General features: G+C 38.7%; 1 protein-coding gene across 1 annotated transcript in view; it reads right to left on the bottom strand.

The window, feature by feature from the left end:
• GRM5 (glutamate metabotropic receptor 5) overlaps positions 1-26,413 on the bottom strand; it is a 643,551-nt gene that overhangs the window by 87,975 nt on the left and 529,163 nt on the right. Inside the window, exons 5-7 of the mRNA XM_070365141.1 lie at positions 23,592-23,838; positions 19,224-19,392; positions 12,639-12,765 (exon numbers count right to left, since the gene is read on the bottom strand). Coding sequence (XP_070221242.1) covers positions 12,639-12,765; positions 19,224-19,392; positions 23,592-23,838 — 543 coding nt within the window. The remainder of the gene's footprint in view (positions 1-12,638; positions 12,766-19,223; positions 19,393-23,591; positions 23,839-26,413) is intronic.

Genomic DNA, 26,413 nt, shown 5'->3' with positions numbered 1-26,413 from the left:
CTGGATCTGTTTCTCCCGGGGGAGGTAGTGAGATGTGGTGGACTTCTAGATTTGAAGGAAGAGTCAATGGAACTTCCTGACCAGTTGACCAAAGGATAAGAGAAAATTCGAAAGATGATTCCAAAGTTACTGGCCTGAGCTACTGAAAGAATGGATTTGCCATCCCATGAAATACAGAATGCTAAGGATAGAGCAGCCTTGGGGACTCAGAAGGTAAAGACCTGGATTTCAGTTTTGGAAATGTAAAATGAAATATCTATTGCACATTCAAATAAATATGTCAAGTAGGCAGTTGAATATTCAAGTCTGGAGGTTTAAGAGAAGTCTGGGCTATATATTTAAATTCAGAAATTTGCAGTGTATAACCGAGAATGAGACTAAGAAAAGCAGTGAAGCAAATGTAGATAGAAGAGGATGAAGACTGAAGCCCGGGACACCCCAAAAGTCTGTCCTTAGTTCTATTTCCACCACACAGTTAGATGTAAATGTAAGAATACTGAAAGCAGTAGACGCTAGATCTCCCCTGAGAAGGTTCATTTTTTTTTTTTTTTTTTGTCATTGAGGAAAACAGAAAAAGCGAATAATGATTCTGTTATTATCCACTGAAACCAGAAAAACTTTTGTTTGGAGATAGTGATTAAAAAAATAGATAGCAGGGGGGAAAATAATCTAGTTTCAAGCATAAGAGGAATCAAAGCATCAGTCTTGGGAATAGATTTCAATCTAGAATGAAAGACAAAAATAGGCACATGTATGAAAATATGTTAATGTTAGTGTTCACATAATATTTTTTAACATACTTTGGCAAACTGGAAACAACCAACATTAACACAAAATAATAAATGTGGTTTATGTGTCCAGTTGTTAATATACAGGCAGTGATTATTGTACTCCTTGTCATTCATGCATTGATAATGAAATAGCAGCAAAATATATTAATTAAAGAAAAAAACAGTAGAGACTGGGCACTGTAGCTGAGTTTATCAGCACTCCAGAACCTAAAAGAAATAAATAGGAAACAACAAGAAATTAAAAATAGAAAGATGGCATATGCTGTTTAGATTTGTTAGAGCTCATGACTATGATATCTTTTTGGAGCTTCCAAATTACATTAACCTTGTGTGATCCATTCATTTGGAATCAGAAATCATTTGGAATCTTATTATATTTTCTAAGAAGGTAATCTAAGTGAGGTTAAAAGAGAAGTTTATAATAGTTCAACAAATTCAAATTCATTGCCTATTCTGTGCCATTTGCTGGGCTAGACAATCATTGACTTAGAGGATATTACTTTAAAATGTGAAAGACATTCAATAGAGGTTGGAACTTTTCCCAGATTTTCTCATTTATTTTTAAATCAGTCTATCTCTATATTCATTTTTAGTCACTATGTTTTTAAACTTAATTAACACTAGTCAATTAAGTGATGCTAGTGGTAAATCATCCATCTGCCAGTGCAGGAGAGGCAAGAGAAGCAGCTTCGGTCCCTGGGTTGGGAAGATCCCCTCGAGAAGGAAAGGGCAACCCACTCCGGTATTCTTGCCTGGAAAATTCCATTGACAGAGAAGTGTGGCAGGCTACAGACCACATGGTCGCAAAGAGTTGGACCCGACTTAGTGACTAAACAACAACCACCACAAAAAAGTAATAATAACTAACATAATTGAATTGTTAATAGGTACCAAACTCCGGGAGTTGGTGATGGACAGGGAGGCCTGGCGTGCTGTGATTCATGGGGTCGCAAAGAGTCGGACACGACTGAGCGACTGATCTGATCTGATCTGACCAAACTATTTGTGTGCTATTTAATCTCTCCAGTAATTCTATGAACTAATTACTACTGTTACCTATACTTTTTAGGTAAGAGGAGCTGAAGCTCAGGGAAGGGAAATTTACATTTTCTTAAAGTCACACAGTGAGTCATTGATGGTGTGTGGATTTCAACAGGGATGTGTCTGACTCCAAGCCTTTTGATTTAAGCCACTGTTATTGGGAGATAATAAAGATGAATTGTTCAAGACATGTTTCACACGCAGTTAGAAATCTCAGCTATATTTTTTTACACTATGTTTGTCATAAATGTTGCCTTTCTTAGATAGCACTGGTGAGTATATATAACAAATGTAAGGGAAATCTATTAATAGAAAATGCTTAGGGATCCAGGAATTCTATTGTTAAAGTATTTTTTTTTACAACTGGTTAGAAAGCATCACTATGAACAAAGCTAGTGGAGGTGATAGAATTCCAGTTGAGCTATTCCAAATCCTGAAAGATGATGCTGTGAAAGTGCTGCACTCAATATGCCAGCAAATTTGGGAAACTCAGCAGTGGCCACAGGACTGGAAAAGGTCAGTTTTCATTCCAATCCCAAAGAAAGGCAATGCCAAAGAATGTTCAAACTACTGCACAATTGCACTCATCTCACATGCTAGTAAAGTAATGTTCAAAATTCTCCAAGCCAGGCTTCAGCAATATGTGAACCATGAACTTCCTGGTGTTCAAGCTGGTTTTAGAAAAGGCAGAAGAACCAGATATCAAATTGCCAACATCCACTGGATCAAGGAAAAAGCAAGAGAGTTCCAGAAGAGCATCTATTTCTCTTTTATTGACTATGCCAAAGCCTTTGACTGTGTGGATCACAATAAACTGTGGAAAATTCTTACAGAGATGGGAATACCAGACCACCTGACCTGCCTCTTGAGAAATCTGTATGCAGGTCAGGAAGCAAAAGTTAGAACTGGACATGGAACAACAGACTGGTTCCAAATAGCAAAAGGAGTACGTCAAGGCTGTATATTGTTACCCTGTTTATTTAACTTCTATGCAGAGTACATCATGAGAAACGCTGGACTGAAAGAAGCACAAGCTGGAATCAAGATTGCTGGGAGAAATATCAATAACCTCAGATATGCAGATGACACCACCCTTATGGCAGAAAGTGAAGAGAAACTAAAAAGCCTCTTGATGAAAGTGAAAGTGGAGAGTGAAAAAGTGGGCTTAAAGCTCAACATTCAGAAAACTAAGATCATGGCATCTGGTCCCATCACTTCATGGGAAATAGATGGGGAAACAGTGGAAACAGTGTCAGACTTTATTTTTCTGGGCTCCAAAATCACTGCAGATGTTGATTGCAGCCATGAAATTAAAAGACACTTACTCCTTGGAAGGAAAGTTATGACCAACCCAGATAGCATATTCAAAAGCAGAGACATTACTTTGCCAACAAAGGTTCGTCTAGTCAAGGCTATGGTTTTTCCTGTGGTCATGTATGGATGTGAGAGTTGGACTATAAAGAAGGCTGAGCACTGAAGAATTGATGCTTTTGAACTGTGGTGTTGGAGAAGACTCTTGAGAGTCCCTTGGACTGCCAGGAGATCCAACCAGTCCATTCTGAAGGAGATCAGCCCTGGGATTTCTTTGGAAGGAATGATGCTAAAGCTGAAACTCCAGTACTTTGGCCACCTCATGCGAAGAGTTGACTCATTGGAAAAGACTCTGATGCTGGGAGGGATTGGGGGCAAGAGGAAAAGGGGACAACAGAGGATGAGATGGCTGGATGGCATCACTGACTCCGTGGACATGAGTCTGAGTGAACTCCGGGAGTTGGTGATGGACAGGGAGGCCTGGCGTGCTGCAATTCATGGGGTCGCAAAGAGTCAGACACGACTGAGCAACTGATCTGATCTGATCTGACCATTATGATGTCTGATATTTAGAAAAGGATATTTTCCACAAGTAGGCTTTGATAGGAAACTAAATGTGAAATAGTGATTCACGTGCTTCGAAACAGCTTGGTTATATTCGAAAAAATATTTATGAATACACATTCCTTAGAAATATTCCTTAGAGTTTTGCTTTCTCCCTAAAAATTCTTCTCCCTTTTACCTGGTTAACTTCTCATTTAGACATGAACTTTGATTTGGACATGAAATTTTATTCCATTCCATGACCTGGTTAATTTTTTTCTCCTCCAATATAATCAGCACTTACTCTCATGTAAGCAGTTTTTTTTTTTTTTTCCTTCTGTCTTCCTTCCTTCCCTTTGTTGTTCTGTTAATTCATTCATTTTCCCTTATTCCTTCTCTCTCTCATTATTAGACAAACGTTAGATTAGTTTCCATGTATGCATGGCGTACTTAACACATTGAAATTGCTCTTTATTTGTGTGTGTGTCTGCCCAGGCCCTGGAATGCTCGAGGGTGGGAATTGTGACTCCATGATCCCTGTGTGTCCAGTGTCCAGTGCTTTGTTTGAGCCTCACTGGGGCTATTTGCTAATGAGTGTTTCTGTCCTTTGTGCCGCCAATGCAAATTTAATTATTGTATGTATTATATGTTGTACTCTTAGTGCGGTTATTTAAGTCAACCTTCTTCTACTGTGGACATCTGATGCATAGAAATGGGAGGTCAGACACTTAACATACTTATTTTAATCAAAAGAACCTAGTACAGTGTTGAAAATAGTGTAGAAAGTTGATTAACAAAAAGAACTTTTGCTGAATGAATGAGTAATGGGATAGACAGCTTGTATAGCATGTATTTCCATTCAGATTATTACTTAACTTAGAAGCCAAGAAATTAGAGGTTGCATTATGAAAAACTATTCCATTTAAAATACTAACAGGAACTACTTATTACCACTGTAATTATAAAAAAATAAGCATATTTCTTATCTAAACTTGTAACAAATTTCCTCTAAAGAACCAGAAACACATAATAAATGGAAAGAGGTTTTTTTTTTTTTTTTTTACCCTTTCCTCATCCAAAGTGAATTGTAATAATCAAATAGGCAGCACTTTTTACAAACATTTCAAATGAAAAATATCAGAGCAACCTGGAGATAATTAACATGTAACCAGTTTGAAAGCTGAATTTTTTTCTCTTTCTATAATTTCCTGAAAATACAGGGCTCCCAAATGTAATTGTGAAGAGAGACATGTGGTGTAGCATAAAATGGTGGAATCATAGTGGCTGGGCTTGATTTTCCACTAGCTTTGTGACCTTGAGCAATTTATAGAATCTTCCTGGGTCTTAGTTAATTCAGTGGTAAAATAATATGTACCTCATTGGATTCAAAAGGGTAATGCTTAAGATAGTTAAAAAATATTGGTGATGAAAAGCAATTCTTCCCATGTTTCTATTTACTCGTTAAAAGGTAAAAAAATAAATAAATAAATAAAGTTCCAAGAAAAGTAGGGCAAACCGAGGAACATAGATGAAGGCCACATTTGTAAGAAGAGAGTAACTCAAATGCCAGAGCTGTGAAACTTGTCAGCAGTTCTGCCTCCTTGGAGCTCATCCCCCTTCCACCCTGCCAGGGTTCCCACTAACTCTCTTTTGTTTGACTCTGTTCTCTTTTTTTCCCCTGAAGTGAAGATACAAAGGTTCCAAAGCAATTAGGTAACTTAGGGAACCACAGGACTTCCTAGAGAATGTTCCTACTGACATTAAAATGTAGATGGGTACTGCCCTCCTTCCATTTTACAACTTTGCACTCTAAGTTATATTTCTTTATGAGTGAAAAGCAGGGAATCATTCTTTCTGTCATAAAGCTTCCCACCAATTTACTTCTTGAAAGTCATGTTGTTGTTGTTTTATGCTTTTTCCTTTTACTTGGGTTTGTTGGAAGGTTGCCAGAGTTGGCATACCCACCTGAAAGTGTTTCCCTGGCTTTGGCTTTGGCCTGGGCAGCTTGTGATCTGCTGCTTATAACCCATCCTAAATTCTCTGAAGGAAAACAAAGATGCTTTCTAGTACAATATTTGCATGTACTGGTGGGGAGTTGTGTTCAGTGAAAAAGTTGTCTTGGCAGAAAACTGAAGGGAATTTTCTGAGTGCCTAGCCCAATTGTTGCCTTCCACTATTTCTTCTTCCTTCCTCTTTCAAACCAGACCTCACTGAAGTTACATTCTTGTCTCAGGGCAACAGTGACCTCCTCCTGTTGACTGTAATTTCTGATCTCTTCATTGCCCTTTATTCCCACTGCATCATCACAGTCCAAACCACCAACAGATTCACGCTGTGACTTGCAACATTTCATTCCCATGGTTTTCTCTCTCCCTCCTTTCAAAGTCCCCAAATGGAGTCTTTATTTTAAAATTTTATCTTTTAATATTCAATTATTTAACTAGCTCAAATAGTATAAAGTATTTTAAACAAATTTTAAACACACAGGGAAGTATAGAACAAACATAAACATCTGGATTCAACAGATACTGATATTTGGTCATTTGTTTCAAATTACATACACATACAACTTACGGATATAATTAAAAACCCTCTTATAAATCCTACCAGACTCCCTCCCATCTGTTTCCAGATGAAACCACTATTCCGAAATCAATATCCTTTCTACTCATGTTTTTAAACAACACTAACACTTTACATTGACTATATGAATGATATTTATAAAGTAGCCCATCATGATTGCAGGTTTCTCTGGTGGCTCAGTGGTAAAGAATCTGCCTGCCAATGCAGGAGACTGGGGTTCGATCCCTGGGTCAGAAGATCCCCTGGAGAAGGAAATGACAACCCACTCTGGTATTCTTACATGGGAAATCCCACGGACAGAGGAGCCTGGTGGGCTACAATCCATAGGGTTGCAAAAGAGTCAGACAAGACTTAGCGACTAAACACCAGTAACAACTATCATGATCGCACTTCCTTTTCTCATTCAATTTTTGGATACTCCTGGAAATAATACTTGCTCTGTTTAAAACTATTCTCTCTGCTCGAATGTAGACATAAGGTCAGAGAATTTTATGTTTTGGTCAGAGAAATGTTGACATTTTCAGTACTTAGAACATTGCCTGGGATAAAGGCATTGCTAGTTATATCACTGTTGAATGAATGACTACATGACTGAATGAATATATATAATGAGTCTTGATTTCCTGTAGAATAAACTTTAAAATAGTTACCATGCCTTATGAAGCCCTGCAAGAGCTGGCTTTTGCTTGGCTTACCTGTCTCATTCCCCCAGGCTCTCAGTTCCTCCTCAGTTTTTGTATTCTAGGCCCCAGACACTCTTCTCTTTCATTTGAATTTGGCCAACTTCCATCTTTAATTCCTACATGGATATGCAGTTCATTGAGGAGGCAACTCTAAACGTCATCCAAGCAGCTTCCAATGACACAGGCTCCTACACCATTCTAGTCTTCTCTGTTGGCACTCAGCATCTTATTACTTGTCAGTATCTAGGATGATAATCACTATGAGGGCAGCGATCCTGTTTATCCTCTTCACTGCCAACATGGATACCTGAAGACTGTTAGACAAACTACTTGCTGTCATTAATGAAAGTGACTTGAATTAGGAATATTGTCTATGTTCTGCCCTCATCCCCATTTAAAATCTTTCTTTTCTTTCTCGTTTTCCTGCCAGGTTTCCGTTCTTTCTCTTTCTAATTCTTGGTTCCTGGTTACTTTCAGTTTATGATGGCTATTAAAAATATTGTTGGCGTGATATTGGGGCTTCCTCAGTGGCACTAGTGGTAAACAATCCGCCTGGACCAAGAGATGCAGGTTCGATCCTTGGGTCAGGAGGATCCCCTAGAGTAGTGAATGGCAACCCACTCCATTATTCTTACCTGGAAAATTCCATGGACAGAAAGGCCTGGTGGGGGCTACCGTCCATGGGGTTGCAAAGAGTCAGACACGACTGAGGGTGCATGCACACACACACATTTATTTTAATGGAGTTATTGATGGAAATACATTCTCATAATACAATATTATATGCATCTGTATGTGTGTGTGCAAACAAGTAACCCACAATCTTACCTCTCATAAACATTTTTTAACAATAGGTAATGTGCATTTCAAACATCTTTCTGTGAATATATACAAGGAAATGGCTAAATATAATATAGACATTAATGTCAGTTGACTGCCTCTCCTAGTTGTTTTTGCAGTTATTTAATCCTAAGATCTCTAACTGTGCTAACAATCTTACAGAGTTGTATTGGAATTAAACAAATTAACATTTGTATGAGGCTTCAGCCAGTTCCTGGCACACAGGAAACATTATGTGTGTGTTAGTTGCCATTATCACAGTGAGGGCACTGACCCGGAGTGACCTGAGCTGTCATGTTATAGGCTGAAGTAGGGCAACTGTAAGCCGAGTAGGTAGAAGAAAGACCCAAGCATCTCTGTAACAAGGTTTGGAATAGCTGAAGCCATCAGAGCAGTCGTCCGGCTTAGCTAGCAGAGCCAGGTGCCAAGTGACTGAATCAGAGTCAGTGAGATAGCTACAAACAGCTATAAGCTCTTTGGAAAAGTGCTGCAGATCTTAATTAAAAGTTAAACTTCATGTACTGTCAGTGTGGAGACCTTTCCAGGTTTAGCACTTATTCGCCTTTCTCCCCTCCCACTTTCTCCCCCCTATCCCTGCATATAAACATGCTCACACATATGCATGGAGCAAGAGGAAGGTCATTTCATTCTTCTGCTTGAAAAACTTCCCTGGCCCCACACAGTCCATAGGCTAAGGTCCACACTCCTTAGTTAAAGCTGTCTTCAGAGGATGGCCCTAATACTTCCATCTTCTTTTTTTTAACATTCCCCATCATTTATTGCAGATTGACACACACTTACTGAGGGCCTGCTCTGTGTCAGGCATGGTGTTAGATGCTAGGGACGCAAAGATAAGTGAGATACAGTTATGTCCTTGAGAAACTAAATGATTCAGCAGTAGCGGGGGGTGGGGGGAGATAAGGATATAGGACCTTAAAATCTGTTTGAAAATGTAAAGAGGGAAGCAGAATTTGCTTTAGAAATACAGAATAGGGGGCTTATCAGTGTCTAAGTACAGCAAAGAAAGTATCAGAGAGAAGGTGACATCTAGGCAGAGGTGAGCAGGAATTATTCAAGTAAATAAGGCAGGGAAGGTAACACATGTATGGACATGGAGGAATCAAATAGTGTTGTGTGTAGATGAGAAATTATAAGCAGCCCTTGATACTAGAATGTAAAATGAGAATCGTAAAGTGGTGGTGAATGAAATTAGAAAGATCATAGGAGGGTGAGGGAACTCTATGCCAGGTTGAAAAACTTGTATATATCCCTTAGAGTTATGAAAACACTGGTAAGTGTTGAGCAATTAAATAAAATGGACAGATCTGTATTTGGATACATTATGTACTAGTGAGATGAAAAAACAGAGGCATGTAGCATAAATTTGGGAGTAGAGAAATAAAATGGGAGACTACTGCAATAGTCAAATGTGAGATGATAACTTAGCTAAGGGAAAAGTTTTACAAATAAATGGAGAGGAGGGATAAAAATATTTAGCAGTGCCAATAGGAGAACTTGTTGAGTGACTGGATATGGGTGGCCAGGGAGAGGGGAGAGTTTATATGACTCACTTCTTTTTATTTGGAGAAATGAGAATGATGGTGCCATTCAGAGCCTCAATGCTGCATACTCTTTCCAGTATGATCTTCTTCACTTTAAAAATTTTAAATTTTATTTTTCTCTTTCTTTTGTGGCCACACCATGCAGCATGGAGGATCTTAGTTCCCTGAATTAAGGGGGAATTGAACAGGAATTGAACCTGTGCCCCCCTGCATTTGAAGCCTGAAGTCTTAACCACTGGACTACCAAGGAGGTCCTCTTCTTCACTGTTTTAAAAGTGAACTTGAAGACTATGCCTCAAGACTAAACCTTCTTAAATTTCCCCAGGGTTAGGTGTGGCCTTCTCCATTTTTCCATAATACTTTGCTCATTTCTCCCCTATAGCACTTGGTCGTGAATATACAAATAAAATTTTTTTGTCCTATGTTTTGTAAAATTATCACAATGAGCATGGTCTACTTTTTCATTCAACAGAAAAGAATTTTATTATTACTATTTGGACTATAATAATGTGCTGGGAAAACTGGGGTTAAAAAACAGACATAATTCTTATATAATTTACCATCTTGTTGGGAGAGAGATAAGACTCTTTCCCTCTCCCAGGAGAAGCGGTTATTGTTTACATGCTTTTCTCCCACTAGATTATTAAGTTTCTTGGAAAATTAGACTAATTTTATATTTCCAGTTTTTCTATTTATCTGTTACATTTTCTGGTACACACTAAGGCCTTAATTTGTTAAATGAATTCATACTTGAAAATCTCAAAGACATCTCCAGCTGATCTTGTCTAAAACCAAACTACTGATCTTTATCAAAAAAAGCATTTATTTCTCCAGTCCTCAAGGCAGAAAACTGGGCAGCCTTACTTAATATCCATTGCAACCAATCATCTGTATGTCCCGTTGATTCTACTCCAAAGTACATCCGAAATCTTCCAATGCACTGTTCAGCCCAAGACACCAAGAACTTTTGGTGCCTGCAGTGGCAAGCAGCGGTAACCACCCCATCTATCTCCCTGGTTCCACTTTCCATTCATCTCCAAATTATTCTCCCCAACAGCAAACAGAATAATATTTCAGAAATATGCATCCAATCATGTTTTCTTCTTCTACTATACTCCCTGCAAAGTTTCTCAATGCACTTAGGATTAAACACGCAAATCCTGAACCTGTTCTGTAAGGCTGTATGTGAACCAGCCCCTGCTCTCTTTATGATCTCTTATCACATCGTTTTCTCATTGGCTTATCCATAAATAGACCATTTATCTTAGCCAGAAATGCCCTTCTCATCATTTTTTGATAGCTACGTCTGTATTTATCACTTAGGTCTCTGCTAATTTTCACTTCTTTAGAGAGATCTTTTATGATCACAAATTTAAATTATGTCTCCCCTACTATATTCATTTTCTAAAAATGCTTATTCTTTTGCTTCATACTCCTTAACACAATCTGTCTGTGCCTGTGTATGTGGGACAGGGGGAGGGAGGAAGAGGAAAAGAGTCATATCTCTCTCCCAACAAGAGGGTAAACTACATAAGAACCATGTATATTTTTCAACCCTAGTTTTATCCAGCACATTATTCTAGTGCAAATGGTAATAATAAAATACTTTTCTATTGAATGAATGAAAAGACCATGTTTCATTGTGATAGTTTTACAAAATATAGGACAAGAGTTTACATCATTACACTCATGTTCAAGGTGTTTAGCCATGTAGATAGTTGAATCTGTGAAATACTTGTTCAATTTAATGATAATCCATATTGAAATAAGAAGTTATGAATAGAAAAAAAGTAAAGAAATAGTATAAAGGAAAAGATCACCAATACTGATTTTTATTTCCCTCACAAGAGAACCAATTGTATTTTTTTTCTTTCTTATATTTTTACTCTATGTGTGTGTGTGCTTTATTTCATCTGTTTAGCTAAATTTAATAAAAACTTTATGTTCAGCCCTGACTTGGCTCTGGGGACACCGGAATTTATGAGTATCAGAAAGCTTATCGTCTGTGGTGAAAATGGGACTCAAATGCTGTCACAAGGTACTTGGGTGTTTTATTAAATCAGAATTTTTAATTTTTTTTAAGAAAAGGAAAGTTTTCTGCATAAATACCACTCACTGAAAACAAAGTCTTAATGTGAGCTGGTCTCAGAGGGCCCAAAATCGCAGGATTTTTAGAACCAGGCTTTTGCAATAAGCTAACACAGCTACCATGGATAATCTCTTGTCCTGTGAGGGATTGAGTGTAACACCAATGACATTATAATCTAGCCTCTAGGAGTTTGTGTTAAATCCATCTTAATTGTAAAATGACCAGATGACCTGACCTACCAGGTGGGCCCTCTGCCTGAAATGTCTTTTTCTCTTATTTTCCTGGAAAACTTAGTTTCACAGGTCCCCTTCTCATACTTTCTGTTCACAAATCTGTATCCTTTACTTTATTGTAATCACACTTTTACTTTTTGCCTCTCTCATTAACTTCTTGACAATAGAGTGGCATATCTTTATTTTTATATATTTCAGTGTTAGGCAAAAAGGTGCATAAAATGCATTTACTAAAGGTTTATTGAATAAATTGGAAGGAAAGATGGAAGGTATCATTCGGTTTTCATATTGTAAAGATTAGAAACAACTATAAACTACCATTTTGAGAAGACAGTGACAATCATTTCCTAACATTTTTGGAGGAAAAACTCCTAAACCAAAACATCACGAAAACAACAACAAAAAAAACAACCCTCCCAAAGTACCCCCCAGATCAGGGAGACACGAGTCTTACCCTGTGTTGACATTATTTGAAAACTCTAATGAGTTAGAGGTTTCTGGTTTAGGTTAGGATAAGCACTAAGAGAAACAAAGAGTTTTAGACCAAATTCTACCTAATTCTGTGCTATCCTTTGGTCCTTGGACATAGCATGACGTATTTTAGTCTCTTCCCGGCCAATGTTTCTCTCTCTACTCCTCTCTACGCCTCCACAGTTAACTGGGGTCCTTCCTAGCAACTTCTGGGAATATCCTGAAGATGGGCTGAAAATGCCCAGTAGACAACCTAAGGATTCTGGTCCAGTTTAGCGGTGAAGGCAGGAATGTAGGCTGATTTCTCTCTGAGATACAAGATTTTCATGATTAGCCTGGGTGTTGGGAAGCATTCTGTTCCTAAGGGAACTCTTTGTTGCATAAACAGTTCCACTAAGATGAGGACCGCTTGGAGATGTAACCCCCTCCCACGTCTGTGTCCTTCCGGAGTTTGGAGGGAGGTGCCTGTGCTGACATAGTGCTGCGTGTACCTGTGAGGTCGTCAGTGGGCCAGGACCCCAGCTGGCATGCCTTGCAGGTATACTCATCAAAGACATACTCGTTCTCCTTACAAGGTGTGCAGGTCCAACAGCAGCTCACCTCTCCCTTCCGGATCACCTACGGCAAATATCGACATTTTTGATTATTTTTTTTCTCACATAGATAAAAATACAGCAATCTCCTATTCAAACATACTGCTTTACAAAGCCGAAAGGGGCTTTCACATAAATTATTTCAGATGTTTTTGGTTAGTATGAATATGGACATTCTCATTTTATAATTAAAGAAACAGACTGAGTTTAAGCAACCAGTCCAACATCATAAACCTGGTTGGAGACAGGGTCAAGAATGAAATTAAGTGTAAATCTCTGGATAATTAGCTTTAGCTACCTGTACTAATGAAGTGACTGTATTTGTGCTCACAAGTAAATATGTTTACATTTCCATATGTGTAAATGTAACTGAATTTCCCCCAGAGTTTGTGCCTTTCTTTGCTTCAAATTATGAATTTTTGCTTTCTGGATTTCCCTTGGCTTCCTGCCACTAGTTGAATAATTGTTAGGGAAAAAAAAAAGCCCCTCGTGGTATATCTATTAAAGTTTAAAAAAATCTATCTATATTGATAAAGCAATTAAGAATTTGTTTTGAATTCAGAGGCAGAAGATGCTTTTTCTGGAGATCACTTCTTAGACTGTTTCTACTAAAAATCTGGCTCAACAATTCATCCCATTCCTTCCTATTCTAGTAGTTTTGATTTGCTTGGGAGGAAGAGGGATAAGGTCACTGAGACTGTTATATTCCTCTTCATCTGTTTCATTTTTTAAAAAGGCAATGGGAAATAATTGAAATAATTTAACAGCTGAAAGAGTCCCAGATGTTATTCTTTAGAAATGGGTCTCTCTCTCTCTTTTTTTTTTTTCCCCCCACCAACTGGTACATGAATAGCCTCTGTGGAATAGAGACAGCATTCATTAAACATTCCTATAAATAATTAAATCTGTGATTAAAAACTAGACACAGAAGTGATTACACTTCAGATTCCTTGTCTGAGATGCTAACTCTCTTAACGACCTTTGATAATAACGTCTGGATTTCTGTAGCTAAACACAGTTGTGAGCTGGCACGCCTTTCTTCTATTCTGCACTGTCCCTCGTGCTGACTTTTGGCACTCCAGCAATATAAGTAGGAAATGATGACAAAAGGACCTGAAACATCCTTTCCCTAAAATAACCAGATACATGAGGCAAAACTGCTAATCAGACCTGCTTCATCTATCTAAAGCTTCCTTCATAAGAATATTGACTGTGTACAGGTAATTTAGTGCATGCCATATGGTGTCATCTCATTGAAACTTTGGAATAGCTCTGTATAAGGCAGCTAGTTTTATTTTATTCATTTTTTTGGGGGTGGGGGAGAAAACTAAAGTTTAGAGAGTTCGCACAACATGTGGGTAAATGAGAGATCAAATAATGCCTGTTGGACTTTGAGGTCATGCTCATAAATATTGAGCCTTATTGGTTTATATCAAGATAGGGTTCATGATATTTTGAAATAGGTGGAGGAAAGAGAATCAAGGGGTACCAAAGTTCCAGTCTTACTTATGGTGTTGTTCAGTCGCTCACTTGTGTCCACCTCTTTGTGACCCCACAGAGCAGTAGCTTACCAGGCTCCTCTGTCCATGTGATTCTCCAGACAAGAATACAGGGTTGCCATTGCCTCCTGCAGGGGATTTTTCCAACCCAGATTTTGAACCCAGGTCTCTTGCATTGGCAGGCACATTCTTTACCACTGAGCCATCAGGGAAGCCATCTTACTTAGAGCCACCAAATAATTGTGTAGCCTGGAGCAGTCTCCCAGCTGATTCTCTTTCTTCCAACCGAGACTAATGCTTTTGAAATAAAACCTGTGTTTAGAGTCCCCTGAGGATTAAGTCTGTGGCGAAGGGAATGGCAACCCACTCCGGTATTCTTGCCTAGAAAATTCAGTGGACAGAGAAGCTTGATGCTCTATAGTCCATGGGGTTGTAAGGAGTCAAACACAGCTGAGTGAATCGAGTATCATGATGATTTGTAAACTGTGTGTGTGTTAGTTGCTCAGTTGCGTCTGACTCTTGCGACCCCATGGACTGTAACCTGCCAGGCTCCTCTGTCCGTGGAATTCTCCAGGCCAGAATTCTGGAGTGGGGAGCCATTCCCTTCTCCAGGGGATCTTCCCGACCCAGGGATGAAACCCAGGTCTCCTTCATTGCAGGCAGATTCTTTACCATCTGAGACACCAGGGAAGCCCTTGTAAACTGTAGAATACTTTTAAATATTAACTATTTTATTAGTAATATACATATACATACCCACATAGAGATATGGAATTCATTTTCAGGGTATTTTCAACCACACTTGGTAAAAAATTATCATTGGGACAGTTACTAGATTTTGTAATGCAAGGAGGCACATTTCAAATGCTGAAGGATTCTTTCTTAGCGGCCTAGCAAACAAAAGCACTTGCATTTTTCCTCTTAGAAATATGCTGACTTTCTGTGATTCAACTTGCATGGCTTTATAAATTTCAGTTTTTTACCAGAAAAGCTCATGACCTTTTCCAAGATTAATTCCAATTATTATGATCTTTTTTGAATTGATAGGGACAACATAATGTCTTCCGATCATTAAGAACTGGTTTGTTTTACCTTTTGTCATTTGTTATATATGTTCTGTTTCACATTCATTTTGAATACAAGAGGTGCTGACAGTTCTTTCAGACTAATTTCCAATCTTTTTGAACACCCTGGAAGTAGTATGCTTTCCTTATGAATAACAATATGTAAAATATTTGACCCTTTGCCAGACTAAGTGTCCTTTCATGGACCCTAAATTAACAAATCTGACCAATGCTATGAGGTGTTGATATCATTAGGGAAGCTGTTCAGTGACCATTTTAAGCCATATCAAGAAAGTGTAGTCAGTTATATATTTCAGTTCAGTTCAGTTGCTCAGCAGTGTCTGACTCTTTGCGATCCCATGAACCGCAGCACGCCAGGCCTCCCTGTCCGTGACCAACTCCTGGAGTCCACCCAAACCCATGTCCATTGAGTCAGTGATGCCATCCAACCATCTTATCCTCGGTCATCCCCTTCTCCTCCTGCCCTCAATCTTTCCCACCATCAGGGTCTTTTCAAATGAGTCAGCTCTTTGCATCAGGTGGCCAAAGTATTGGAGTTTCAGCTTCAACATCAGTCCTTCCAATGAACATCCAGGACTGATCTCCTTTAAGATGGACTGGTTGGATCTCCTTGCAGTCCAAGGGACTCTCAAGAGTCTTCTCCAACATCACAGTTCAAAAGCATCAATTCTTTGGTGCTCAGCTTTCTTTATAGTCCAACTCTCACATCCATACACGACCACTGTAAAAACCATAGCCTTGACTAGACTGACCTTTTTTGACAAAGTAATGTCTCTGCTTTTGAATATGCTATCTAGGTTGGTCATAACTTTCCTTCCAAGGAGTAAGCATCTTTTAATTTCATGGCTACAATCACCATCTGCAGTAATTTTGGAGCCCAGAAAAATAAAGTCTGACACTGTTTCCCCATCTATTTGGCATGAAATGATTGGACCATATGCCATGATCTTCGTTTTCTGAATGTTGAGCTTTAAGCCAACTTTTACACTCTCCTCTTTCACTTTCATCAAGAGGCTCTTTAGTTCTTTTTCACTTTCTGCCATAAGGGTGGTGTCATCTGCATATCTGAGGTTATTGATCTTTCTCCCAGCAATCTTGATTCCAGCTTGTGCTTCTTCCAGCCCAGCATTTCTCATGATGTACTCTGCATAGAAGTTAAATAAGTAGGGTGACAATATACAGCCTTGACGTACTCCTTTTCCTATTTGGAACCAGCCTGTTGTTCCATGTCCAGTTCTAACTGTTGCTTCCTGATGTGCATACAGGTTTCTCAAGATGCAGGTCAGGTGGTCTGGTATTCCCATATCTTGAAGAATTTTCCGCAGTTTATTGAGATCCACACAGTCAAAGGCTTTGGCATAGTCAATAAAGCAGAAATAGATGTTTTTCTGGAATTCTCTTGCTTTTTTGATGATCCAGCGGATGTTGGCAATTTGATCTCTGGTTCCTCTGCCTTTTCTAAATCTTGCTTGAACATCTGGAAGTTCACAGTTCACGTATTGCTAAAGCCTGGCTTGGAGAATTTCGAGCATTGCTTTACTAGCGTGTGAGATGAGTGTAATTGTGTGGTAGTCAGAACATTCTTTGGCATTGCCTTTCTTTGGGATTGGAAGGAAAACTGATGTTTTACAGTCCTGTGGCCACTGCTGAGTTTTCCAAATTTGCTGGCATATTGACTGCAGCACTTTCAAGGCATCATCTTCCAGGATTTGAAATAGCTCAACTGGAATTCCATCACCTCCACTAGCTTTGTTCGTAGTGATGCTTTCTAAGGCCCATTTGACTTCACATCCAGGATGTCTGGCTCTAGGTGAGTGATCACACCATCATGATTATCTGGGTCATGAAGATCTTTTTTGTACTGTTCTTCTGTGTATTCTTGCCACCTCTTCTTAATATCTTCTGCTTCTGTTAGATCCATACTATTTCTGTCCTTTATTGAGCCCATCTTTGCATGAAATGTTCCCTTGGTATCTCTAATTTTCTTGAAGAGATCTCTAGTCTTTCCCATTCTATTTTTTTCCTCTATTTTTTTGCACTGATCACTGAAGAAGGCTTTCTTATCTCTCCTTGCTATTCTCTATAACTCTGCATTCAAATGGGTATACCTTTCCTTTTCTCCTTTGCTTTTTGCTTCCCTTCTTTTCACAGGTATTTCTAACGCCTCCTCAGACAGCCATTTTACTTTTTTGCATTTCTTTTTCTTGGGGATGGTCTTGATTCCTGCCTCCTCTACAATGTCACGAACCTCCATTATATATTTAATGGAGTGAAAATGAGATCTGGTTGGGAAAATAGAATTTGGGATTAAAAAAGACTATATAAACATTACAACAAATTAACTAGTATTGAAAATATGGTAACAGGGAGTTAAGTTCTTCCACTGGGTAAGTTATTCCTGGGAGAAAGGGGTAGAAAAGCATATATAAAGAAATCTCCTGAAACAATCATTCAACATTTTGAAGTTACAGGTTCAAACTGTATTGCTATGAAGGGTCAAAACAGACCACTTCCATGTAGTAATTTATACCAGCTAATCTTTATATGGGAAGGGCTGGAAATTATGGACAGTTGATATTTTAAGTGAGTCTAAAAAGAGTTTCACATGAAGAGTTTAATTGCAAGATGATTGGTCAAGATGCAAATGGTCACTGAATATTAGGAGTTGGCAACCTTTTTCTACAAAAGACCAGATAGTAAATATTTTCGGCTTATGGTCGATAGCCAGGGCTGATTAAGGCTACCCCTCTAATGTTTTTTTCAAATAGCTCCCCTCCCACTTTCCACTCTCACTGTTGCTTCCATAATGCAGGGCCCTTGGCATCACTGTTGCGGTGTCCTTTTAACTTGTCTCTTCTTTCTTTATTCTTTTCTCATAACTCTTCTCATGAATCTTCACTACTCAGACGGTAAAGAATCTGCCTGCAATTCAGCAGATCCCTGGGTCAGGAAGATCCCCTGGATCTCCAGTATTCCTGCCTGGAGAATCCCTTGGACAGAGGAGCCTGGTGGGCCACATTCCACGGGTTCGCAAAGAGTTGGACATGACTGAGTGACTAACACTTTCGCCTTAATATGTCAGCATCTTGGACAAAATTTTTTCAGACTCCTGGTTAAAAATAAGTTCAACCTGTTTAGTATGGTATCCAAAACTCTCCACAAATGTGGCTTCAATCTATCATTGCAGCTTTCTCTTTCACAGTAACCATTTAGAGCACTGCACCCTAGCTTAATTCACTGTTATTCCAGAACAATCTGACCACTTCTGTACTTTTCCTATTGTTCTTCCCTCTAAATTGATGACTTCCCTGCGTCCCTCTCTGATATCATATCCACTTTTCATGGTTCAATGTCTGACATTTTATGGAGAAGACATTTGTTCCTTTCTTCTGTAGGAACTTATTTAAGCTCCCTTTTATTTTCTTTCTTTTAATGAAGTCATCACATTTTATATAACATTACTTCTCTGTGCCCACACGGTTGTTCCTCATTGAGACTATTAATCTTGTGAGAGTAAATGTGTCTTACTTATTTTTGCCCCACTAATGTAAACTATTACATTAGAGGAGTTTGATAAATATTTGTTGTTAATTAGAAATTGATGTGAATTCCAGCTGTGAACTCTTTATTCCCAGGAAGCACGTCTTCTAAAGGCTTACGTGAGTAGACAGGGTGTAAGCATGACTCACCAGTTGGTTCAGTCAGTCCCACTGCTAAGACTGTTCTGGGTTTTACTAAGTATTGAAAGGACTTAATAAGAAAAGAATTAGATGTTTTTGACATTAGAAGCTTACTGTGGAAAAGGCAAAACAAATGTCTCAACTTGTTCAAAACATTCAGTGATAATGAATCCATTAGAACTTACAACAAAAATGAAAGAAACACAGGCTCTATTTTACCTTTATCTGGCCTTTTTCACATGGTTCACTGCACACAGATCTGATGATGTGGCTTTTCTTGGCCCACACTTCATCATCATCCATTTTTAATTCTCCATTGTCCCAGCTTCCAACATTGATATAATCAAAATAATCTTTTCCCATTTCTTTGAAGTTCATTATTTCATACCTTAGAAACAAGAATGTAATAATTATTCAGCTAAAATATAAATATTCAGTTATGAAAAAGCAACAGATTTCTGTCCTCCAAAATGTACCTATTGTCATATTAGTGACACTGGAATTTTCCATGACAGTACACTTAGAATAACAAAAAGCTTGTCTGTTTCACTTTCTCTTCAGAGACCTTTTTTTTTTTTTTTTTAACTTTGAAGCTTACACCTGAAATAGAAAATAATCCCGTGTGAGAAGGTGACTTGACCTCAGTGTGATGAAAGACAGTTTTGGAAAAACTTTAAGAAGTTTAAGGAAGTACTTCTTTAGGCTTCTTAAAAAGACAGCAAGGTTTTCATCTCCTCTGAAATAAAATGATAAATTTCCTTTGTTAACTAAGTGAGAAATTTGGTAAATCTTTAATCTTAGCTTCAGCTTTAGAGAATGTGGAGGTAATTTGGATAGGATCTGAGCCTTTCTTATTTTATCCTTTATCAATGGCTAAACTCATTGTATAAAGACACTTTAAGGAATGATGTTTAAAATAGTTGTGACAATTGACAGCTTCTAAAGTACCGTATGCAATGTAGAAATGCTGGAAAGTACTAGTACCTTGTGAATTCTCAGCCTTTATCATCTCTTGTTCTTAGGCCATGTTGTCTGTTTTATATACTCATACTTACAAATCCCCACAATATAATGTTTATATTTTTGCTTTAAATAGTGATTTGTACTTAATCTGATGTTGATTCTCCATGTCTCCTCTGCTCAGTTATGGTTATTCCCAGGCATCAACATGTGTGTGTGTGTGTGTGCGCACGCGCGCATGTGTGTGTCTGACTCTCTTCGACCCCATGGATTGTATTCTGCCAGGCTCCTCTGTCCATGGGATTCTTCAGGCAAGAACACTGGAGCCGGTTGCCATTTCCTCCTTCAGGGGATCTTCCTGACTGAAGGATTGAACCCGAGCCTACTGCCTGTGTCTCCTGCATTGGCAGGCAGATTCCTTACCTCTTGAGCCACCTGGGAAGCCCCAGGCAGTCACAGGGCCTCTTAAACCTTATTTGTCAGTGGACTCCTATTTATCTGTTGGGGTCAGAAAACTTTTGCTATAATGGGACAGATAGTAAATATTTTAGGCTTTGTGAGATGGCTTCTGCTGAAACTACACAACACTGTTAGAGCAGTGTGAAAGAGCCATAGACAGTATCTAAACAAACAACTACGCCAGGGGAATCTTCCCAGCCCAGGGATCCTCTGCACCAGCAGGCAGATTCTTTACCACTGAGTCACCAGGAAAGTCCAAAATAAATTAAGCTGTGTTCCAGTAAAACCTTATTTACAAAAACAGCAGACCTGATTTGGCCTGTGGGGCAGTTTGCCAACCTGTGATCTATCCCGTTAGTGGTAAATAGTAAAGGTCCATGTTTTTTGTCTATAATTCTAAAATCCTTAGAGCTCTTACAAACCATAAGTTTTTTCATAATGCACTTGGCAGCAAATCATGAGCCATTCTGAACTTATCTAGTGACAGAACTTGACCCACAGTGTCATGAGACACTTAACTGTGAATATGCATATGTTTTGCGGTAGAAATATTAATGCGTTGTTTAAGGAATACTGCTCCATAGTATGCTGCAGGCATTATATGACTGTATACTTTTGTAAACCAAAAATTCAGAATTCTGTACCACACTTGCCCAAGGGTTTCAAGAACTGTAATAGTCTAGTTATGTGAGACTTAAAAGCAGTGATTGAATTTGAGTCTCTAACAATCTGTAGTTACGCGTGCCAGTCTAAGTTGTCACCTCTCCTAGCTTCCCCTGTTTATGATCTTCCCCTTGTGACCCCAGCATTTTAGGAGAACCCCTAATCACCCTAGTCTCCTCTGGTTTATGGCCCAGGTTGAAATGCCTTTGATTTAGCTGCAACTTTTACTCTAGAGAAATAACAATGCAGTGCCTACAAATACATTTCCACGAGAACAGGGGCTTTTTGATTTTGATACTGTAATTGGCAGGCTGCTGTATCGGGTTAGGAGTTGAAGTCCAGAAGACTGAGTTAGAATCTTGACTCTATCATATATTAGGCTGTATCTTTGGGCAAGTCATTTAACCTTTGTAAGTCTCAGTTTGTGAGCCTTCAGCTAGAAAAGAGTATGATAATATTACTTACCTCATAGGATTAAAATGTAGAGGATTTAGCTAAGTGTTTGCCTCAGAACACACACTCAGTAAATATGAGTTGTAATTATCTTGTAACTATCACTGGATTCATTGGAAAAAACAGAAAATTTGCAAACCGCTTTTTTTCTGAGTTTGGCTTGTATGCTCAGGGGCCAATTCTGATTATTTATTAGTAGATTACTGTAATATCCAACCTTAGTAATGAATGAGAAGTCTCTAAACAACTGTGAATTCCCAGAAATTGTTTGCAAAATTTTATGGATATTGTCCATGAGAGAATACTTATAAATCTCATCTGAGTCTTAAAGAGATTCCTATTCTGCAAATGGTTAAGGGCCAGTGTCCTAAACATCCCCTATTCCAGCATATTTGGGAGATTGTGAATGAGACAGTGATGTTCAGATCTGTTAAGCTTTCCCACTAGAATAGAGCTGAGCCATCTGAGCTATTTCTTCATTGTCTGGTTTCTGGAACTGACTTAGGTACATGTCATGAAAACTATTTGAATGGATGGAGCTGTAGTCAACAAAGGCTATGAACAAGTCCCAAGCTGATGTCAGTGCTCCAGGGATGCACACAGGAATAATAAATCCACGGGACGATGTCAGAGCCCAGCCTTGACCTGAGCCTGAAGCCTGAGCTTATTCACTGACCTGTCCTAAGAAGTTCTAGAGAAGGAAATGGCAACCCATTCCAGTATTCTCACCTGGGAAGTCCCATGGACAGAAAAGCCTGGCAGGCTATAGTCCATGGGGTCACAAATGACATGACTTAACAACTAAACACCGAACACCAAGCTGCCTTACAATGAATGTGAAGTTCTCTTTGGCCCAGAGAAAATGCTTACATTTCTGCCAAGTAGAAAGCAATATATAAAAGTCTTTATATATATATATAAAAGTCTTATCTTGGCCAACAGCTTGCATGGAGCAGTAGTCATCAACTCGCTAGAACAGAGAAAGTATCCAGCTCTCCTCTTGGCTGCCTGATTTGGAACTGCTGTCACATAGAAGTTCAGCTTGTGAGATAGTAACAGCTGCATCAGCGACAAACTCCAGCTCGCATCAGGCATGTGAAACAAGCTAGACCAAGATGGCTGGTACCATGTGTGGGCACATGGCGTGTGAGTCATGGAGGGACTCATGGGACCTTCTCTTGGCAGGATAAGCTGCAAACAGTGTAAACACAGCCTCTCCAGGCATACCTGTCAAGCAAAAGCTGTGGCTGGAAAAATAGCAGGGGTTTTACAGTGGCCAACCCAAGGACCCTGACTGTCCTAATGCAGGGCAGATCGAAGACTCAGCCCTGCTATAAGTCAGAATGTCACTTCAGTGACATTATCCCTCATGGATTAAAAGTCTCATGTGAAGAGTCACTTAAGAATTTAGAGTCTTAGATAGATGTGGAAGATGGTAAGTTCTAGGTACTTAATGACTTCCCTGGAGGCTGGCCTATAATTATGAGTGAGTTCGTATTTCTCAGGCTCCTCTGTAAGTGAAAGGTAAAATTTTAGAGAAAAATGCCATTTAGACCTCAAGAAGGGAGACAGTGTTCCAGTGGAGGATTCTAAAATAAAATATGACTTGTAACTTACTGTACCTACAACAAACAATAGAATAACACCTCAGTCCTGTTTCTGGATTACCAGAAATAAAATTCTTCCTGTTTCAGAATAATTCTGTGACCCAAGAAGATATCAGAATACATGGAATAACAGGGCAAGTATGTACAGAGAAACCATGAACTGGCTTTTAATTATCCAACTATACTGTGAGGTTCCTGCCTCTAAGTGTGGGTCTCGGAAGTGTGGTGATGATTCCAAGAGCGCGTTTTAGACATCGGCATTCACACTTTTTCCTGGCCACAGGAAATGGGGCTTCCTCTCTCTGTCTTTACTCGCTTTGTGATGTCAGAACTAAGCACACATGTCCGGGAAGCATAGATAACCACAAAGGAGAGAAATAGGCTCCACAGGATCAAGAGACAGAGTGATCAGGCTCTGGTGTCTAGAGGAGAACGGTAACAATACCTTCCTGGAGAGTCTCCATTCTCATCAAATAGGATCATGTCTCCAGAAACCCCAGTAAAATTGGTTTTCATCAGAGAGTCCAAAAGTTTCCGTCCGTCAATTGGCTTCATGGCGTCACAGAGGCCCGCATAGCCTGGACAGAGGGCCATCTGCATGTTGTGGAGCCCGTAGGCCATGGAATAGATTGCATTGATCACAAATCCCATTTTGGAGTCTTGCACATGATGTGTTCTCAGAGTCAGAGAACCTGTGGGAAAACAAATTAGGGATTAAATTTGAGATTTAATCCTACTGTAGCTCTTTATGGATTCTGAATAATTTGACAATGCATTAGAACAATTTATAAGAATTAGAACCAGAGGAAATACGAAGGACAGGTGCCAAAATAGTATTCCTAATACTATTAGTATTCCTAATTCTCTTCTATGTTCATGTTTTCCCCCCAAGACCTTAAAGACCTGAATCCCCTCCAGTACCAAGATTCACTTCCTCTATTACCAAATTCTGGGGATGGATGGAGTATAGCACTCCATCAAATTCCACAAACTTTATCTTAAAGACAGATTAATCTACCAAGTACTTACCTGTGATAATACACTTCCTTGGTTTAGATATCCTCAACAAATCTCCAGTTTCTCCAATTAATATCTGACAAATCTCCAATTAAGTCTTAGCTGAGCAAAGTAGATACCCTATTGTCTTGCCTCAACTTACCTAGTTGGATTTAACACCTACTACTTCCAGCCTCAAAGTATATGTGCTCCATAAATTGACCTATTTGGAAATTCTGAAATACAATATTTAAGCCCCATTAATTCATCCATGAATTAAATATTTACTGGAGTCTGAGTACACATAAAGCTCTGTGTATGGTGATCTAAGGAAAATATAAAAATGAATTGGAGATGGATTCTGCACTTAAGAGGAGACTTGTTCAGTAATAGAGATAAATTATGTAACACTGAAAGGCAGAAGGTGATAAATCTATAACAGATGTGGAGTTAAAATCTATTGAGATCCAAAGAGGGAGCAATCCCTGTCAATGAAGGGCCCTTGGGAACATTTCATTAAAGAACTAACATTTGGGATGAATTACTGGTTAAACAAATATGGAATGAATGCCTGTTCGTTCTGACTGCTCAGAACTTGCTGAAAGTGGGGAACATAATGTAGAATAAAATAGACATGGTTATTGTTTTTGTTACTCAGAGTCTAGAGGGCAGATAAGCATCTTAGCAGGACTGAACAGGGAGGAGCACTAGACCAAGAAACTCACTGATGCTGAGCACTGTAGCTGAGTATCTGCTGGATGAAGAGGTGAGGACAGCATGTTTGAAGGTTCACAGGTGAGATCAAACACACTATGTTGGGGAACCTTTAAAGAGGTTGGAATGTTTGGAATGTAGGGTAGGAGGTAGGAGAATGAGGAGAAATGAAATAGTAGAGGAAGGCAGGATTGCTTAAGCCAGGTTAAGAGCCCTAGGATCTTTTGCTGTGTTTAAAATAGGAAAAAAACATGATCAGATTTCTAATTTAGAAAGATCAATCTGACTACATTGGAGAAACATTTAAAGGGCTGCAGGAGTGGAGTCATGAAGACCCATTAAGCGGTAATGCAGTGATCCCAGGGACAGGTGAAAATGCCCTTGCTGAGGGTAGAGGTCATGATTATGGACAGAAGTATTTAGGAGATGGAATCTACTACCAGGCCTGGTGATTGAGGAATGGAGAGGAGTGAAACATGTAGAAAGAACATGGGTATTACATAAAAGTAACAGATCAGGTAAAGACAGAACATTTCATATGGGGAGAAGTTTTTATTTAAGAGATATATAGGAACTCTCCAAAGATGACATGACTTTTTATGACTTTCAAACAGTATTGGCATAGAGGCTCCTGGGGAAGCCAGCATGGTTCATCCTAACATAAGTATAAGATGGGTAATCTTGTTTCCATCTCAGGACAAGACACTGGCCCTAGGCTACTTTCCAACCAAATCTTACAATTTCCTTTTCTGCACAGACTCTATTCACATTCACATTTGACATTTGACCTCATACCACTGGAAACGCCATTGTTCTAGGTGCTAAGTCAATACTTGGGAGTCACTTTTGACTTTTTTTCTTTCCTTCATTCTCTGTCTACTTTTGTTTGATCTATCTTCAAAATATATCCAGAATTAGATTATTTGATGCAAATCTACTTTTGTCAGGTTCAAGATATATATCCTGTCTGGATTATAGCAATAGTCTTTTAACTAGATTCTTTCTTTCTACCTTAAACTATTCTATACCCACTCCAGTAAATTTTTAATGCAATAACTATAAAAATATTCTTAAAATAAGAGTCAGATTATGATACTCCTCTGATCAGACTTTCTAGTGGCTCCATTATTACTGAAGGAAAAAGCCAATGTCCAAGCCATGACTTTCAAAGACAAACAGGATTTTGACTCATGGTATTCTACACCTTATCCTTCTGACTCTTAATATTCTTTACTTAAATTATTCCTCCCTGAATATTTAGAAAGAAAAGCAACTAATTACATACAATTAAGAATGTTAAAAGACAAATATTAAAATAATCTGTACCTATTAATACAATAAGAAGTTGAGGGATACACAAAATTTAAAAAATGTAAAATATGACATCAAAACCCTAAAATGGTGGGGACTGGTGGTGGTAAAAGCATAAGCTTATTAGAATGCATTTGAATTTATGAGATCACTAACTTAAAATAGTCATCTATAAATATAGATTGTTATATAGGAACCTCATGGTACACAAACCAAAAACCTATATAATAGATACACACCAAAAAG

The sequence above is a fragment of the Bos mutus genome, chromosome 29 (assembly GCF_027580195.1).
Source record: "Bos mutus isolate GX-2022 chromosome 29, NWIPB_WYAK_1.1, whole genome shotgun sequence".
NCBI lineage: Eukaryota > Metazoa > Chordata > Mammalia > Artiodactyla > Bovidae > Bos > Bos mutus.
This window is presented reverse-complemented; position numbering and strand designations above follow the sequence as displayed.